This window comes from Myxocyprinus asiaticus, chromosome 14 (assembly GCF_019703515.2).
Source record: "Myxocyprinus asiaticus isolate MX2 ecotype Aquarium Trade chromosome 14, UBuf_Myxa_2, whole genome shotgun sequence".
Lineage (NCBI taxonomy): Eukaryota > Metazoa > Chordata > Actinopteri > Cypriniformes > Catostomidae > Myxocyprinus > Myxocyprinus asiaticus.
Window position 1 is genome coordinate 26,030,740 of NC_059357.1, and position 17,852 is coordinate 26,048,591.

The 17,852-nt window shown below is 38.8% G+C and overlaps 1 protein-coding gene across 1 annotated transcript in view; it reads right to left on the minus strand.

Annotated features, from left to right (window-relative positions):
• gna13b (guanine nucleotide binding protein (G protein), alpha 13b) overlaps window positions 1-16,760 on the minus strand; it is a 52,967-nt gene extending 36,207 nt beyond the window's left edge. Inside the window, exons 1-2 of the mRNA XM_051716684.1 lie at window positions 16,422-16,760; window positions 2,073-2,296 (exon numbers count right to left, since the gene is read on the minus strand). Coding sequence (XP_051572644.1) covers window positions 2,073-2,296; window positions 16,422-16,704 — 507 coding nt within the window. The 5' untranslated portion in view covers window positions 16,705-16,760. The remainder of the gene's footprint in view (window positions 1-2,072; window positions 2,297-16,421) is intronic.
• Window positions 16,761-17,852: the final 1,092 nt, after the last annotated feature.

Consider the following 17,852-nt stretch of genomic DNA (forward strand, 5'->3'; position numbering starts at 1 on the left):
TTTAGCACTTACCACTTGTGGTCATATCATCCTTTAATACCAGGTGTAAAAACCATCTTAAAAGCATTGCTAACCGATTACGTGAAAAATGACAATATCGGTAAAAATGTCCGGTCAAACCGGTAATATCGGTCTCACTATAATTCATAAACTACAAGCAAACCTAATGATGATTCACCAAACAAAATTTGACAGTTATAAACTGCTTGCCCTCTTTTCAGTGCAAAGAATACATTAAAAAGACAAAATAACAGTGCTGTTCTTAGGGGTAGTGAGAGCTGCACAGAGACTAAAGCAGTGGATCAGGATTATGCAATGCCTAGAAATTAGAGGAGTGGTGGAGCAAAGAGGTCTTAAAAGGGTGGTGGCCAAAAGCAAAGCGATCTTGACTGCTGGAATCTAGAACTTTTTTTTGTTGCACGTCGGGTGCCTACCATAACCCCCCAGAGGCTGAAGAGGCATGGTTGTGAAAGCAGGAAGCCTGATAATGTTTTGCACTCGACACACGTGGTTTGTGGATTACAGGGCACAAAAGTATTTTGTTTTGTTGCCTTTACTCACACAGGCTGTGCATGCCAGAATACAAATCACTAGAGCCTGGTAGAGCAGAGGGAAGAGCACGCATTAATAGGCAAGTTGTACATAAACCTCTATCCTCAACAGTCAAATTTGCTTTCCACTAAACATCTGCAAAGTGAAAATGGAGATTCCTGAGCTGCAAGAAGTGCAGATCTTCCATGTTTTCAGCTCCATAAATCTGGGCAGCAGTAAAACTGCTTGGTGTCTTGTTGTTTCTTGACCTAACCAGCATGCATCTGCTGCTCTGCACAAGTCCCAACTGGCCCATGCTGAGAGGATCAATAGAGATGGGCAAAGACCACCTTTATCTCCCAGCTAAAACAGCAACTCTCTATGCACGGTTCCAGTAAAGGTCAATATGGAAGTTAAATTCATAACTTGTGCACAGGGAAATAAAATGTGCACAGGAAAACAAAATGTTAAATTCCTAGAGTTATACTCCAAGAATTACCAACATAAAGCTCTCTCATTAACATTGCTCAAAAATTCACAAAAAACACAAGGATCAAGTTGTGTCAACATCCTGTTATTCATTTTTATGAATATTGATCATAAAAGTTGATTAATTAGTGTAAAGACTTTGCGAAATCCAAACATTTAAAAAACGGGGAAGTAAAGCATTAGGAACTGAGAGCATTTAGAGAAGTCTGAAGTTGTGTGTTAAGATGTCACTTGCTTATGTCAGGCCCTAATCAGGAATCATTTGTGATTTATTGGGGTAAACCAAAATTAACAAAAAAAAAAAAATAATAATAATAAACTAAAAAAAAAGACACAACACTAAACTAGCTAAATAATACTAATAAAGAAAAAGGAAATAAAAATGTCTTCCCTTTCTCTAGACTGGCTTTGATAAATTCCACTGCAGTAAGAAACAGAAATCGAATTAAAAATGTACAGCTTAAACAGCCAAGGCCTAAGCACAGCGGCAATGTGGTTTACACATCCTCTTAGATATACACACAACATCTTGGCAAGTTAATCTGCAAAAATTTCAGTTAGGCCCTTAAGTCTTTTAAAGTATTTTTGGCCACCACAAGCCAAGACAAGAAAAGAAGAAAAAAAAACATAGGCTATGCTAACAGGCCTAATGAATAGTATGAAATTGTTATTCAAGACATTTTTTAGAAAGAACCCTGAACATGAAATCAAAGGTTATCCTATTTGCTATCTTAATTCATCAGTGCACATTTTTAAGGTTATTTTTATAATCTTAATTTAAAATGTAATAACTTTAATAATCCAGATCTGAAAGGACATTCTGTTTGACAAAACCAATGCCTCACAGGCAAGGAAAAATAACATTCATCAATAATATCATAGCCTGGCATGATGCACCCCCTACAAGTCCCGCCTTACAATTTTTCCTGCTGAATATCCAGTTTCACTCAGAAATACACATTACAGAAGCAAATGCATTGTGAATGCCATTTCATACAGTCTGCAAAGATGAAGAAATACAGTTGAATCATTAGTGGTAGGGGGAAACTCACCAGCTGAAATTCCCTGCGTCGGTCATATGCGTTCTGTATGCCACTGTCAGCCCAGAGGGCACTGATCAAAGGCAGGTACTGCAGGAACACTTTGGTCTCCACTGTCCCTTGTGACACCATGGTGCGTGTGTCAAAAGCCATCATGATGTCTCCATGTGCCTGGTTTGAAGGGTCTCCCCAGGGGATATGCAGTTTCTCTCTGGCATCCACAAGCACTCGAATACCTATGAAGGCAGCCAGGGGAGAGAACCTAATGTAAATATAATGAAATCAAATCAACACCTTAACGGGTTTCCCGAATTGTTTGTTTTGGCATGGTAGTGCTGACATGCACTTACATACTTTACTGACCACATGAAAGAGTCTAAGCATTTAACTTGCTTCTGTGAATCTGTCCAAGCCAATATAAACTAGGGCTGGACAAAAATGACATCTCGATATTTTTCAGCCTTTTGACGATATTCGATATACAGTATATCTCAATAATAATGAATCTAAAATGGCTCAAAGGGATTTTTTTTTTATATCAGAGAAACCATCATTTTATCTAAACAGCCATTATAGCTAAGCAGATTCACTATTTTAAAGCCACTGAATATAAATCTAGTTAAAAATAATAAAGGTATGTTTCCCACAGATTTTCACTAAATGAACACAAGGGAAAATGAGATTATAATTTTTTATACATATTTTTAATACAATTTTATTCATATGCACTTATATACTTAGACTCATATACAATGATACATTATAGCTTAATAAAAAGCATTATTTACCTTCATAAACATTTACTACTGCATTTTATTTGAATGAACATGGTGTGCAAAAACTACTTATTAACCCAGCTGTATTGCATAATGCTAAATTATTCCTGTGGGACCCAGTCAAGTTTATTCTTATAATATAATACTGAATTATCATTATTATTTTAAGGATTAGATTTGTTTTATATAACTGCAATATATTTATTTCCTATTTACATTTAACTGGTTTTATTTTGACACTGAAAGAAAGTGCAGTTTATTTGACAATTTAAAACGTTCTGGTGAAACGCTGTCATCTCCTCCTTTTCTCTAATACTGTGTAGATTTGTATAATAACTTGTAGCAGTTTCTAATGTTTGGAATTGTGCAAATGCTTGAACCTGCAAGTATTTTTCTTTCACACTGCATGTGATCCGCTGAGCCCATGAGCCCCGTGCATGCACAGAAAAGCACATCACCTGTTAATTCTGAAGCGCACACCATATTTATCTGTCTTGTATGCAGCCTTTTGCAGTTTAATAATCACATATGACCATATGGCCACTTTGATGTAAAAAAAAAAAAAAAACATAATTTTTCCCCTTTTTTTTTACCCAATTTGGAATGCCCAATTCCCAATGCGCTTTTGAATACTTGTGGTCGCGTAGTGATTCACCTCAATCCGGGTGGCGGAGGACGAATCCCAGTTGCCTCCACGTCTGAGACCGTCAACCCGCACATCTTATCACATGGCTTGTTGAGCACGTCGCCACGGAGACAGCACGTGTGGAGGCTTCACGCCATCCACCGCGGCAACCACGCTCAACTCACCAGGTGCGCCACCGAGAACAAACCACATTATAGTGACCACGAGGAGGTTACCCCATGTGACTCTACCCTCCCTAGCAACCGGGCCAATTTGGTTGCTTAGGAGACCTGGCTGGAGTCACTCAGTACGCCCTGGGATTCGAACTAGTGAGCTCCAGAGGTGGTAGCCAGCGTCTTTTACCACTGAGCTACCCAGGACTCCTCACTTTGATGTTATTTTGACTAAATGCTCATTCTTGAAATATCGTGAAATTAGGCTACTGATGCACCCTTTATAAAATATATTTTTCCATTTTATGTACAATGCAGTGTATTGACAGTTTTCAAGTTAGACATGAGGCAAAACTAACATTGCTAACATTAGACCCTATTTGTTTTTCCAATACATGCAAATATAAGCAGTACTTTCTACATCATTTTCAAAGCTAAAGCCTAAAAAGAGGCGTTTAATGTATAAAATTATTTACATCATTATAATAAAAGGCACAGGGCTAAGTCAAATTATGTATTGTAATTGTGCCATGGCATTATTAGTTAAGACTTGTGGTTATACCAGTGCAACACATAAGAGCATGTGCAGACTATTTAGCAGAGATGGGTGACTTCTATTAAAATGAATGGGAGAAATTGGAACACCCAATGGCAGCCAACGATCAGCAGATGTAGAAAATCCCACCTTAAAGATAAAAGAACCAATTACCTTACATACAGACATCACCTGTCAATCAACTTGAGAACGCGGATCCGCATTAGCTATACAAGCCGGGAATTTTTTTTTTTTTTTTTTTTTTGCATAATCTGAGGTAAGGAAGCACAATTTATGATACCAGTGTTGTCAGGTTTTAATGCGGATTTGACATATATTCTTTGATCATAATCTTGACCAACTGTTTTGGAGATTTCAGTCTTTCCCCATTCAAGCAGATAGGAGCTGCACTGTCATGACTGGAAATAGCCTCCCGAGAGCATTCTAAACATGGCTGACAATGGATTGACTTGCTAGAAAGACTTTGGCATGTGTTATTGCTGGATGACACTTCAACTTCCTACATATATTCCGACTGATGGCTTGAGCATCTATAGTGAAAACAGTAGTTGGTCTCCAGTTCTATATATACAGATTATCGGCCTAGGGGAGTCCCATTGTGTGCTGGTTTTCACACTTTGCCTTCTCTTTCCTTTCAAAACTGTTATCTCCAGCATCTATAGTAAAAAAAAAAAAAAAAAACAATTAAAAAAAAAAACCTGCTAGACCTGTTTTCAGCTTTCCAGCTCACAATGACTTTTGTGACTTTTCAGATATTGTCTTATGGCTGGATTTCTGGAAGAGGTTTGTAGTTTTGTTTTTCCTGGTAATTAGGCATGAGCATAATAATAATGGATGGTGTTACTGTTTAGGAAAAGGAGACCTGTTCTCTTCCATTCTGCATAACAACAAATATTCCATCATAGAGATTTACATGGACTATTTTGTCTGAGCCACGTGCTGTTCACAGTCAATTCACGTTTCCAGGTTTGGAACGCTGATATAAACTATGCACCTTTTTCCTGAACGCAGAAGTGTTCCACGATTCATAACGCACGTTTTCATTTTATGATCTCCAGTGTTTTCACTCGCATTGGCAAGGTCCCGCGGCAATTAGAATCATCATGGCGCCGCCCATTAGTTAGTCGGGAAAACAGTGGATAGCATGGTAACCTTCCACAGTGGTGAATGAGAAACCATAGAAAATATTTTTGCCCAAACAAATAAAATAAAAAATTCACTATTGTTTCCACGACTTTTCAAAAGAGAAACAAAAATAGAGACCAGTGGATTACGGCAGTCATAAGAGTGAAAGATGTACAGTCACTCCCTCAGAAGCTGTATAAGTAACCCCATCGCAACAATGTTGACCATTTCTATTTTTATAATGCTTGAATAATATAACACAAAAATATAAATGTGCACTAAATCAAAATATTTAAAAAAAATTATATTCGATTGAATTTGATTACTCGATTAAAAAAAAACCTTCATTTCAAAATTGCCGAATCGACAAATCAAAAATAAGGCAGAAGTGACGTAGTATTCGGATGAGGGTCCAAATGCATTACGAGGTGTCAGCTGTGTGAGAGCACCACTTTAGATTTGAAAAACAATGCAGGGCCTGAAAAACCATAACATTACTTCAGAAGTGCAACAGAACTCAAAAAGATGACATACAGTTTTCACAGACCCGCTGGACACACACAGTAAGCTCATCTACATACGATTTGTGGTGCAGCGCATCCAGATGCGTGAGAGAAGGTAAGCCATTAGTTTCCACGGGGGACACATTGAACTCGGCAAAAAACACATTGGAATGTACTCTAAACCTATTTATCTACACAATCATTTGCAATATAGGCTTTTATGAAGCAACATAAAATAATGTAATGACAAGGACGTCCGCCAGACTTGATTAAATTTACACACGCAGTGATGGATACACAAACACTTTGCTCAGTAAATCTGACTGAATCCACACGATCTAAGAAGGTTATTTTCTGCAGATTGCGATTTGGCTTCCATTGTGTGTAAATTAATTAGCTTTTAAATGTAAATGTGATCTTCACCCTCATGTCGATTATATTTCATGCTGATTAAGTTTGTAACAGTTTGCAATTAGGTGTGAATCTTCACTAGCCTCACAATTTGATTCAATTACGATTTAAAGTGTAACGATGCATCTTGGTGTAACGATGCATCTTGTCCTCCAGTGTCTTTTTTTCCCCCTGAAATGCGAGTAACTGGCAATAAGCAAAAGCCAATGAAATAGAGAGCATGCAAGAGGAAAGGCATCAGAAAAAATAAAGAATTAAATGAAAACATCACCGACATCTCCCGAACCGCTGCCTCATAATTTTTTGCTGTTTTTTTCCACCGTTCTGTGCAAATCAGTGCAATAATGGCCACGAGCTCATCTTTCATGTTGTTTGTTGGCACGTTATCATGAATAAACTCTCCCGTTGCCATGTGTGTGGGTTTGTCAAAGAATTTCGGGATCGTAGTTTCATTCGGGCAAGAATGGTCATGTGTTTGATACACCTAGCCTGCAAACAGTCATGTTTGTGCGCTTGACTTTAGTGTATGCGCTTAACCCATGTCTTTGTTTCTATCTCTGTCTCGCGTCACTGCGCTGCCGTGGTTTAAACTGAACTCAGAATCGATTCAGAATCATTGGAGAAAGAATCGCGATGCATTGCTGAATTAATCCCCCCCCCAGCCCAACCCTATTAGCAATTCCCCACTTCTGATAAATATTTTATAGTTTATGAAAAGGTAAAAAAGTGGTCAAACATGGAGTAGCTAATCTCTGTCAACTTGAATTATATATATATTTTATATTATAGATCTGCTTTGGGTGTCTGTTTGCACAATTGTTTTGTTGTAATTCAATCGTAGAGTCCATCAAAATTTAGGCTAATGAATGCATTTTAGCCAAGCGTGACTTCACCTTGACAACTTTATGCAAACAGAGTTATTATAAATTATTCTATTTTTAAGATTTATCGATTAATCGTCAGAATAATCGTTAGATTACTCGATTACCAAAACAATCGATAGTGACAGCCCTATTAGATTTATGCTGCTGAATAAGGCGGAAAAGCCTTATCCCAGTCTTACGCCCTTTTTAAACCTGGTATTAAGGCCTTGTTCAGACTGCCACTAAAAATCTGATTCTTTGCATATCCAGATTGTATCCAGATGAGTTTTTGATAGTATGGACAGCAAAAAACCACATGAAATCTGATTTTTCCGAATCCGATTCAAACCACATTGGGAGATGGTTTCAAATGCGATTTAAATCTGATTTTTTCAAATGCATCTCAGTCCGGACACTCTGGCTGCTCAAATCGGATTTCAAATGGTCTTTTGTGTCACTCTTAACGAGACACACAACGATGACGTAAAAAATTGGTGACTGCCGTACGGAACATCACAATATTTACCAACCTCCACCGTCGCAGAGTTTTTCTTGTGCGATGGAGGAGTCCTGCACTGCGACCGGACAGGGCGCTTATTTGGAGAGCGAGATGATGCACCTCCATTTTTCCCCGCATCTGTTTCCGTTACATCATAACGTGGGTACGCCTACGTCGTTACCAAAGCAACCAACGTCTGAACGCGCAAATCTGATTTGATCACTTGCAATTAATAGTGTGGACAGTCTGCCTGAAAAGATCTGATCTGAGAAAAAAAAATCAGATTTGCCTGCAGTCTGAACATAACCTAAGATGCATTTTGTTCACATCACCTTCACATTGTATTTGTTCACTGTGTACCTGTTTTTGTCCACTTTTTTTTATTTTAGAACCCAATAATAATACGTTAATACATTATGGAAATACAGGTGCATCTCAATAAATTGGAATGTCGTGGAAAAGTTCATTTATTTCAGTAATTCAACTCAAATTGTGAAACTCGTGTATTAAATAAATTTAGTGCACACAGACTGAAGTAGTTTAAGTCTTTGGTTCTTTTAATTGTGATGATTTTGGTTCACATTTAACAAAAACCCACCAATTCACTATCTCAAAAAATTAGAATATGGTGACATGCCAATCAGCTAATCAACTCAAAACACCTGCAAAGGTTTCCTGAGCCTTCAAAATGGTCTCTCAGTTTGGTTCACTAGGCTACACAATCATGGGGAAGACTGCTGATCTGACAGTTGTCCAGAAGACAATCATTGACACCCTTCACAAGGAGGGTAAGCCACAAACATTCATTGCCAAAGAAGCTGGCTGTTCACAGAGTGCTGTATCCAAGCATGTTAACAGAAAGTTGAGTGGAAGGAAAAAGTGTGGAAGAAAAAGATGCACAACCAACCGAGAGAACCGCAGCCTTATGAGGATTGTCAAGCAAAATTGATTCAAGAATTTGGGTGAACTTCACAAGGAATGGACTGAGGCTGGGGTCAAGGCATCAAGAGCCACCACACACAGACGTGTCAAGGAATTTGGCTACAGTTGTCGTATTCCTCTTGTTAAGCCACTCCTGAACCACAGACAACGTCAGAGGCGTCTTACCTGGGCTAAGGAGAAAAAGAACTGGACTGTTGCCCAGTGGTCCAAAGTCCTCTTTTCAGATGAGAGCAAGTTTTGTATTTCATTTGGAAACCAAGGTCCTAGAGTCTGGAGGAAGGGTGGAGAAGCTCATAGCCCAAGTTGCTTGAAGTCCAGTGTTAAGTTTCCACAGTCTGTGATGATTTGGGGTGCAATGTCATCTGCTGGTGTTGGTCCATTGTGTTTTTTGAAAACCAAAGTCACTGCACCCGTTTACCAAGAAATTTTGGAGCACTTCATGCTTCCTTCTGCTGACCAGCTTTTTAAAGATGCTGATTTCATTTTCCAGCAGGATTTGGCACCTGCCCACAGTGCCAAAAGCACCAAAAGTTGGTTAAATGACCATGGTGTTGGTATGCTTGACTGGCCAGCAAACTCACCAGACCTGAACCCCATAGAGAATCTATGGGGTATTGTCAAGAGGAAAATGAGAAACAAGAGACCAAAAAATGCAGATGAGCTGAAGGCCACTGTCAAAGAAACCTGGGCTTCCATACCACCTCAGCAGTGCCACAAACTGATCACCTCCATGCCACGCCAATTTGAGGCAGTAATTAAAGCAAAAGGAGCCCCTACCAAGTACTGAGTACATATGCAGTAAATAAACATACTTTCCAGAAGGCCAACAATTCACTAAAAATGTTTTTTTTTATTGGTCTTATGATGTATTCTAATTTTTTGAGATAGTGAATTGGTGGGTTTTTGTTAAATGTGAGCCAAAATCATCACAATTAAAAGAATCAAAGACTTAAACTACTTCAGTCTGTGTGCATTGAATTTATTTAATACACGAGTTTCACAATTTGAGTTGAATTAATGAAATAAATGAACTTTTCCACAACATTCTAATTTATTGAGATGCACCTGTATACTTTGTATAATATTAATAATATTATAAAATAGTAGCATATTTATGTACTAATTTACACTTGCATGCGGCATAGCTATGCAGTTTGGTTAAACCCTTAAGCTTTTATTTTAGCGGAACACTGAAAGATGACATTTCCATTTGACAATGCTTTTTACTGCAGAGAAATGCTCTCATCCACTCTTCTGCCCACAAAAACTCGGTTAAGGCCTTTTCAGACAAAATATGTGACAAAACCAAGACCAAAGCGAATAAAATGAAAATCAACTTCACCACTGTACATTAGGCATTGTTGTTTGGCAAATACTTCTTCTGGTGCATGGATCTTTTTTTTTTTTTTTTCCCTTTTTTCTCCCAATTTGGAATGCCCAATTCCCAATGCGCTCTAAGTCCTCGTGGTCGCATAGTGATTCGCCTCAGTCTGGGTGGCAGAGGACAAATCCCAGTTGCCTCCGCATCTGAGACAGTCAACCCGCTTGTTGAGCGCGTTGCCACGGAGACATAGCGCGTGTGGAGGCTTCACGCTATCCACCGCGGCAACCGCGCTCAACTCACCATGCGCCCCACCGAGAATGAACCACATTATAGCGACCACGAGGAGGTTACCCCATGTGACTCTACCCTCCCTAGCAACCAGGCCAATTTGGTTGCTTAGTAGACCTGGCTGGAGTCACTCAGCACGCCCTGGGATTCGAACTAGCGAACTCCAGGGGTGGTAGCCAGCGTATTTTACCACTGAGCTACCTAGGCCCCTACCTGGTGCATGGATCTTTAAGCATTCAGCTGTCAGTGCATAAGATTAATAAATTTAATGCAGTCAAGGCATTTATTTAACTAATATGGCATACCCATTTCATAATGTTCTTTCCATGTTTCTGAAGCATTTTGAGGGACATAGAATGTGTTTTGTATGTGCTCTTGCATTCATTTCGGTCTTCAAATTTATGCATGTATTTGCAGAGTATATTCCAAACGAACTCCTGAAGCCAGCTTCTCTTTTTTTAATGCCTTGGATAATATAATAGAAGGTACAGTGATATAAATACCTTTGTATTTCAGAATTCTACTCTACACATCATATTTGTCAAGTTTAATTGGGAGAAACTGTTTTTTGTGATTCATTAACATGCAGTAACACACTGAAGTAGTGATGTCATCATGAAATCAGACAATGTCCCCTCAAAACCCAAACACAAGTGGTCAAAGGAGAATATTATGATCTTGCCTGTACACACTTGTGATCAGATCATCCAAAACACATCTTAATACTAGGTGTTAACAGGGCCTGTGAAAAGGGTCCATACAGTAAATAGGGTTGCCCCTGACCTAAGATTTTCCTAGACGACTAGCAGTTGTACATTTATGATATTAATTTAATTACTTAAATATGTATTTTCAGAAAGTGGTTTGAGTTCCAGTGCTAAGAAAGAATGCTATAAGTAACATTGCTAAAATTGTTCTACATTACAGAGAAATACTAAACCGTAATAATGAGCCTTTAAAATATATATTTTACAAGTGCACGCATGAAGCAAGCCACAGCGACACCGGCAAAAGTGGTAATGATTCTGAATGTGTCGGAAAAACCAGCAAGGAGACTGTCTGAACAGACAGTTATAGAGAGAAATGCACATTAAGTTAAACATGCAGTAGGCGAGGTACTAATTTAGCTTCCCCACTCCCCACGAACACTTAGATAAGCCTAATCGCGCATATTTATCTAAGTTATCTAACGTTAGAGCGAGCGGCCATGCTAAGTGGCTAACATTAGGCTACCTATATGTTTCAAATGATAAGCCATGTTTGAGGCGAACGTTTGCCTGCAGAGTTTGCATGTCACCTTCAGCCCGACATAATTACTGCATGGACCAGCCGTGTAAACGATCATGTCTGTCCATCACTGACTGCGTGATTTCGCCACTTCCTGTGGAGTTTTTTTTCCCTGCGACCAACAGACCAATCAAAACTTGGTCAACCAAGACTCTTCTCATTGACTAACGTTTGGTCGACTATTAGGGGGCAGCCCTTCAGTAAAACAAGTAAACTACAAAGCATTTGATTTGCGTTTCCTCATTTTAGATCCTGCGTGGAGTTTCTAGACCTAATGTGCAGTAATCAGGCTGTTCCGGGGTCCTTGTACAGGATAAGTCCTTAATTGTTCTCTCCACACATTCAGGTGCGAGGTGATGGTAGGTCAAGAGTGTTTAACTGAAGGGCCCTTTAAGAGGTCAGCAATATCCAAGTAGAGGTCCATTAGTGCAGCGCAAGACTGAAACGTATGAGAGCTGTCTCTATTGAATACAAGTCCTACAGCAGAATCAATAACAGCAGTTTATAGATGCACATTAGCGAGAGCAAACACGCATTCTGTCTGAAATATTCATGCACTATATACAGAAAACTTTCTATCCTGTCCCTACGGGCCAAGAGCACACAGGCCACTACTAACAATTTCATTCCTACATTTAATTATATAGCAAGTCCAGATTCCAATGACACGTTAAAGCCATTTGTTAAGTAAATCTGACGCATACACATAAATCAACTGGAATATGTATACAATAAAATGCAGCAGGAAGAAGTATGACGAACTGAACAATGAGTAGGCCTGTCACAATTATGAAATTTGGCTGTCGATTAATTGTCAAACAATTAATTGTGATTAACTGCCTGTTTTAGGGCTGTGACGATTGTCTCGTTAAGGGCTTTCACAATTAATTGTCATATTTTTTAAGGTGTGCTTTTTCTGCATGTGTGCTTCATACACCTAAAGAAGTCATTTTTACATATTTAACTTCAAATATATAAATCAAATAATAAAATAGGGATAAACTGATTTCCTTTTAAGGCTTTTAAAACATATAAATGACATGAGAAATAAAATACTCAAAAATATTTCTAAATTTAAATATGTCTCAATTTTACATTTACACTTGTTTTTTGAACTCATATTTTATAAAATATTTTTAATAAAATATTTTTATACATATTTTATTATATTTCTATTATATTTTTATTATATTATGCAGCAGCAAAATATTCCTTTCCTAATTTCTTCACTTTCACAAGTTATTTTAATGCTCTGATTAAACCCACAAGCCCTTATTTGTCATGAAGCAGAACCTTTGAGATTTCGCTTCATTTTATCACTCCACAGAAATAGATTAAGCGTGCGTCTCCTCCTCTGTGTCACTGCGTGTCATTAACACAGCGTGTATGAACCAGGGACATTTGCCATTACACGATCGTTTAAAGTGAAACTGGAGTACTTTGCGTTCAGTATCAAAGTTAATAATAGTTTGTTTATTTGGTTTGGAATGAGCCTCTGCTGAGCGCGCTCTTGCTCTTCAGGACAGGAGCTGGTTGACCTCCGCGGTGCAGCTCAGTGATGCTCGGACATGGAGTTCAACTGAATGACACAAAAACGCACCATTAAATGGCATTTATACAGTATGTTAGCTTAAAATACCCTTATTTGGGCATTAAAATGTGATAGGAATTTGAATCGCAGTTGTCTCAAATAGCCACGGTTAGATCAATTAACCGCAATCATACGGTTATTTAATAATCGTGACCGGCCTAACAGTGAAACATACTCTGCTGCAGTGCAGGAAACTTTAAGAGCGGAGCCGGCAAGAAGCGTAACTCTTTTGACACATCACATATTTGTGGTGCATCCATCTGACTGAAGCTAAGAGGGTTTCCTCATCATATATACTGTACATGCACTTTCACCTTATAACCGACAACTGTAATATTTACCACCACTGCAGACAAGCCGATACCCTGAATAGATGTGATCTGGCATCAGCGAGACTTTCCCCATTAAAGACTAAATCATGTAATTTCATAAACAACAGCAGGATGCAACAAATGCATGCTCAGCTGAACTATGAAGGATTATAAACAAGATAATGCCTGAGTTAGAAAAGATAAACAACCTGCTACAGCTTGGAAGAGTAACTCCAGAAGCTTTTACTCCATAATTTCAAAAAAATTTGTATAAACTCACAGGATAAAGAATAGTTCAGCCTAATTCAATAATTCTGTCAAATTTACTCACCCTCATGTAATTTTTGGCACTACCAGAGGTTTTTCTCACCAGAACTTATATGTCTTTAGAAGACTTGGAATATAACGCCAAGCCGCAAGGACTACTTTTATGATACTTTGGGGTCCTTTTATAAGCTTTAAAGTGAGTCACTATCATTAACTGCAATTGTTTTGTTAAGACAGACCGCAATATTTATTAAATCTCACTTTAAACATACCCATCTCATTTTCAACATGTCATTGCATTTTTAACAAATAAAGTGAATAATACATTTTGCAGTATTAACATACTTCTGCCTCAAGTTGAATAAAGCTTTTTTTTTCTTTTTACATGAAGGCTTTTCAGTTTGTCTGTGTTTTTGATGGTAGCTTCACACCTCCGGATAAGCAGCTGTTTAAATGTCTCAGTGCGATTATTAAAGTGCAAAATGTTGCGATTTAAATTTATAAACAGTCTCCAGGCACTACGTGCTTCACAGTGAATAGGCACTCTGTTCTTTCATCTATTACAAAATGCACAGCGAGCGTGATGCTCTTTATGCAGTGATTTTAGCATATGAGTGGCTTCACACATTCACTGTAAAGCATGCAGCACATGCAGACAGTATATTTAATTAAATTGCATCTTTTTGTCACACTATGACCTATCACGATTTTAATTAGATTAACTGTGCATTAATTTTTCCCAAATGTGTCAAATTCATGTCTGTGCATTCAAAAGCATTTTTGTGTTAGTCAGACAGCAAGCGAGTATCTAATTGAGTCTGTGCTTGGTACCAACGTTACTGCATTAACAGTGGCAGTGACATCTTTTTTATTTTAGTATCGACTTGGTACTGCAGTACCAGTACTTTTCACATCCCTACCTTATATATATATATATATATATATATATATATATATATATATATAATATTATATTATATTAGAGGTGTGACATCACTGTTCAAAAATGTGATGATGGGCATCATGGAGATGGGACAGTTTTTACATTTTTTTATAAATATTTTAGCATCTGTTCTATCCAATACACGCAATGTCCTGAGCCTACATAATGGAAATCACTTCACTGGACACAAAGAAGCTGTAAAATAAAATTGCACACTAGTAGCCACAGGTGTTGTACGATGAGTTTGTGGCTGAGACTACGGAAACCGAAGGGATGGCATGAGGGTGAGTAAATGATGAGAGAATTTTCATACTGGGGTGAACAACCCATTTAAGCTGTGGCAAAGTGCATAAAGACATCATGAAGAATCATATAGGCCTAATCAGTCTCTTGAATTGTGGAAGTTGACACCTGGGAAGAATAGAAGACCAAAGAGGAACAATGTAAAAGCCCTGAGTAAACACTTTAAATATCCTCTTATGGATTGAACCTAAAAAACATACCCTGCATTACTCTTCAAAGAGGAGCTCTGGCAAGCTGGATCTTCAGTGAAATGTGAGAAACGAATAAAAATGTGTTTCTTTGATTATTTGTGTGCCTTTTCCCTCTTTCACTCTCCATCTATGCATTATAATTAGGTTTTGTGTTTTCTGGAATGCCTTAGGATTAGATCCAAGCAGCCATTGAACTAAATGCTTCCTGTTTAAGTTGAGCTAGGGAAGGATATGATGTTAGTGACCGCTGCAGACAGTCTCCACAAGATCACTGATGAGCCCTTATTCATGGCCACAGTGAAATATTAATCTCATACAGGAAATCTCACAATCTTTTCATAGCAATAGGCACTGGAAATCCCCAGCTGAGGCAACCCAACTGGGGAGCACTGTATTACATAAAGTGTGTACTGATCATATCACATCCCCTTCTTTTAAATAAAGACCTGGCCATACTGTCTGAACTGTGAAACCATAGCAGTAACAGTAAAGCTGGTTAGTTTCATAGCAGGTGTTGGTCTGTGATTAGTTGCACTGTCAGTGATTACCATGTGCTCATCATGTGCCACTCAGGACACCACCCATATCAGATGCCCAAAACACGTTGAAATATAGTCTATACATATTACTAACTAAAAACTTCAATCAAAACTGACATATAAACAAGAAGGAAGCAGTATGATTTGAATAAACAATCACGGCGATGAGTTGAGTCAGTGTTGTGCTCCAGACACCAGTCTCTTTGTTATTTATAAGGACATACCAGCAAACAAGAAAGAGCTTGTTTACAATTTGAGATGGGCTTTTCGTGCTGGATTGATTTATTTGACATAATCCAGTTTTGGTTATGGCATTAACTCGTGCAGTCAAAAGAGTTCTCCGAGGAGTCCTTAAACAGCCCCCAAAATCTGACAAAACACACAAACTAGAATAGTAATGAGTTTAATATTTCAGAAATTAACATATGCTGGTTGTAAATAAAATAAACACCACACATGTTGCGGAGTTTAAACGAACGGAAAGATTTGTGCTCTCTTTAAAACGACAAAAAACTTGAGCACGAACATTCGGGTTAAATTCACGCTAAGTTTTGGCTTTCGTAACGACTGAAATCAGATGTGCGATTTAATTCAACTTTAATCTGTCTGGAAGTTATGAGACAATATTATACAGAAATGCGCTGCTTCGCTGAGGTCTTTGTTCAAGATCACGGCGGTGAAAAGTTGAGAGAACAGCATGGGCGTTTCTCCTGGGCAGGTTACAGCGCAACTTCAGCTAACGCGAGCTAAACCTCGTTTAAAACTCACTTCACCAACACACAGTCACCTTTAGACCCCACACGACACTCTCCAGAGGTCTGACGGGGAGACGCGCACCTCCTACCTTTAATAATATTACTGTAAATGGTGGCCCTGAACTCCTCTTTGGCCCGCTGGTCGAAGTCCTGCCCGTGTATGATGCGCATCTGCTTGAGGAAAGTGGACTTGCCGCTCTCCCCGGCGCCGAGCAAAAGTATCTTGACTAGTCGTTTCACATAGGTTTTGTCTTTCAGAAGACCCCTGTCTATCTCTTTAGATTTCCTCAGTTGTTCCGCCTCGCTGCTGTTGAGAAGACAGTTTGGAAAACAAATGGATAGCAAGGACCGGGACGGCAGGAAATCCGCCATCTTTGTGCAACTTCATCGATACAGTACTAGGGAGTGAAACTGCGCGCGCCTGAGTGCTGGTTGCGGGCGGGGCGCTGTTACCATAACACTGGCGCGCGCGCGCAGTGCTGGGGTGATAAAAGTTTGGGCGGGTTCGACCAAAGTCTTTTTAGCAACTCAGTCCACTCGGCCTCCATCTTTGGAACGCTCACGGGCAGCTATTTTTCAAGCGGCATACAAGTTCTGCTCCTGTCTACTTGAAAGGGGAAAGACTGAAATCTCCAAAACAGTTGGTCAAGATAACAACCAAAAAACATATTGCAAATCAGCAGTACAATCTGACAACATTGGTATCATAAATTGTCCTTTATTTATTTAATTTTTTTTACTTTGGATTATGCTACAAAAACGCAATTTACCTGGCTTGTATAGCTAATGCTCATGCGCGTTCTAGAGTTGATTGACAGGAGATGTATGGATCTAAAAGGTGATTGGCTCTTTTACCTGTAAAGCGGGACTTGCTTTCTACATCCAATTTCTCCCATTCATTTAAAAAGAAGTGGCCCGTCTCTGCTAAATAGTCTCTGGTTCGACATACGAGGCAAATATTAATTTTGCGGTGAAAGAGGCTGAAATTGTGTGTATCTTCACTTATTCTCAAAATGTATGTGCCCCCATTCTAGTTAACCCCCTGTTGACACAGTAAAATATAAATTTTGCGGTGAAAGAGGCTGAAATTGTGTGGTTCTTCATTTATTCTCAAAATGTATGTGCCCCCATTCTAGTTAACCCCCTGTTGACACAGTAAAATATAAATTTTGCGGTGAAAGAGGCTGAAATTGTGTGGTTCTTCATTTATTCTCAAAATGTATGTGCCCCCATTCTAGTTAACCCCCGTTGACACAGTAAAAGCTTTGTACTGCATAATATTTCTGAAACATTTACATTCATTGGATAAATCATGCTAGACCACTTAATTTGTTTTATAGGCCCGTAATTAGGCCGTTTCTGAACAGGCTATTTTTGGTGACGCCAAAAGCGCAGTCACTTTCTTGTGTTTCGTTAGTCAGTGTTTACACTAGTGTGTGTGTGTGTGTGTGTGTGTGTGTGTGTGTGTGTGTGTGTGTGTTCTTGTGTGTGTGCGCGCGCGCACGTTCTCGCGATACGTG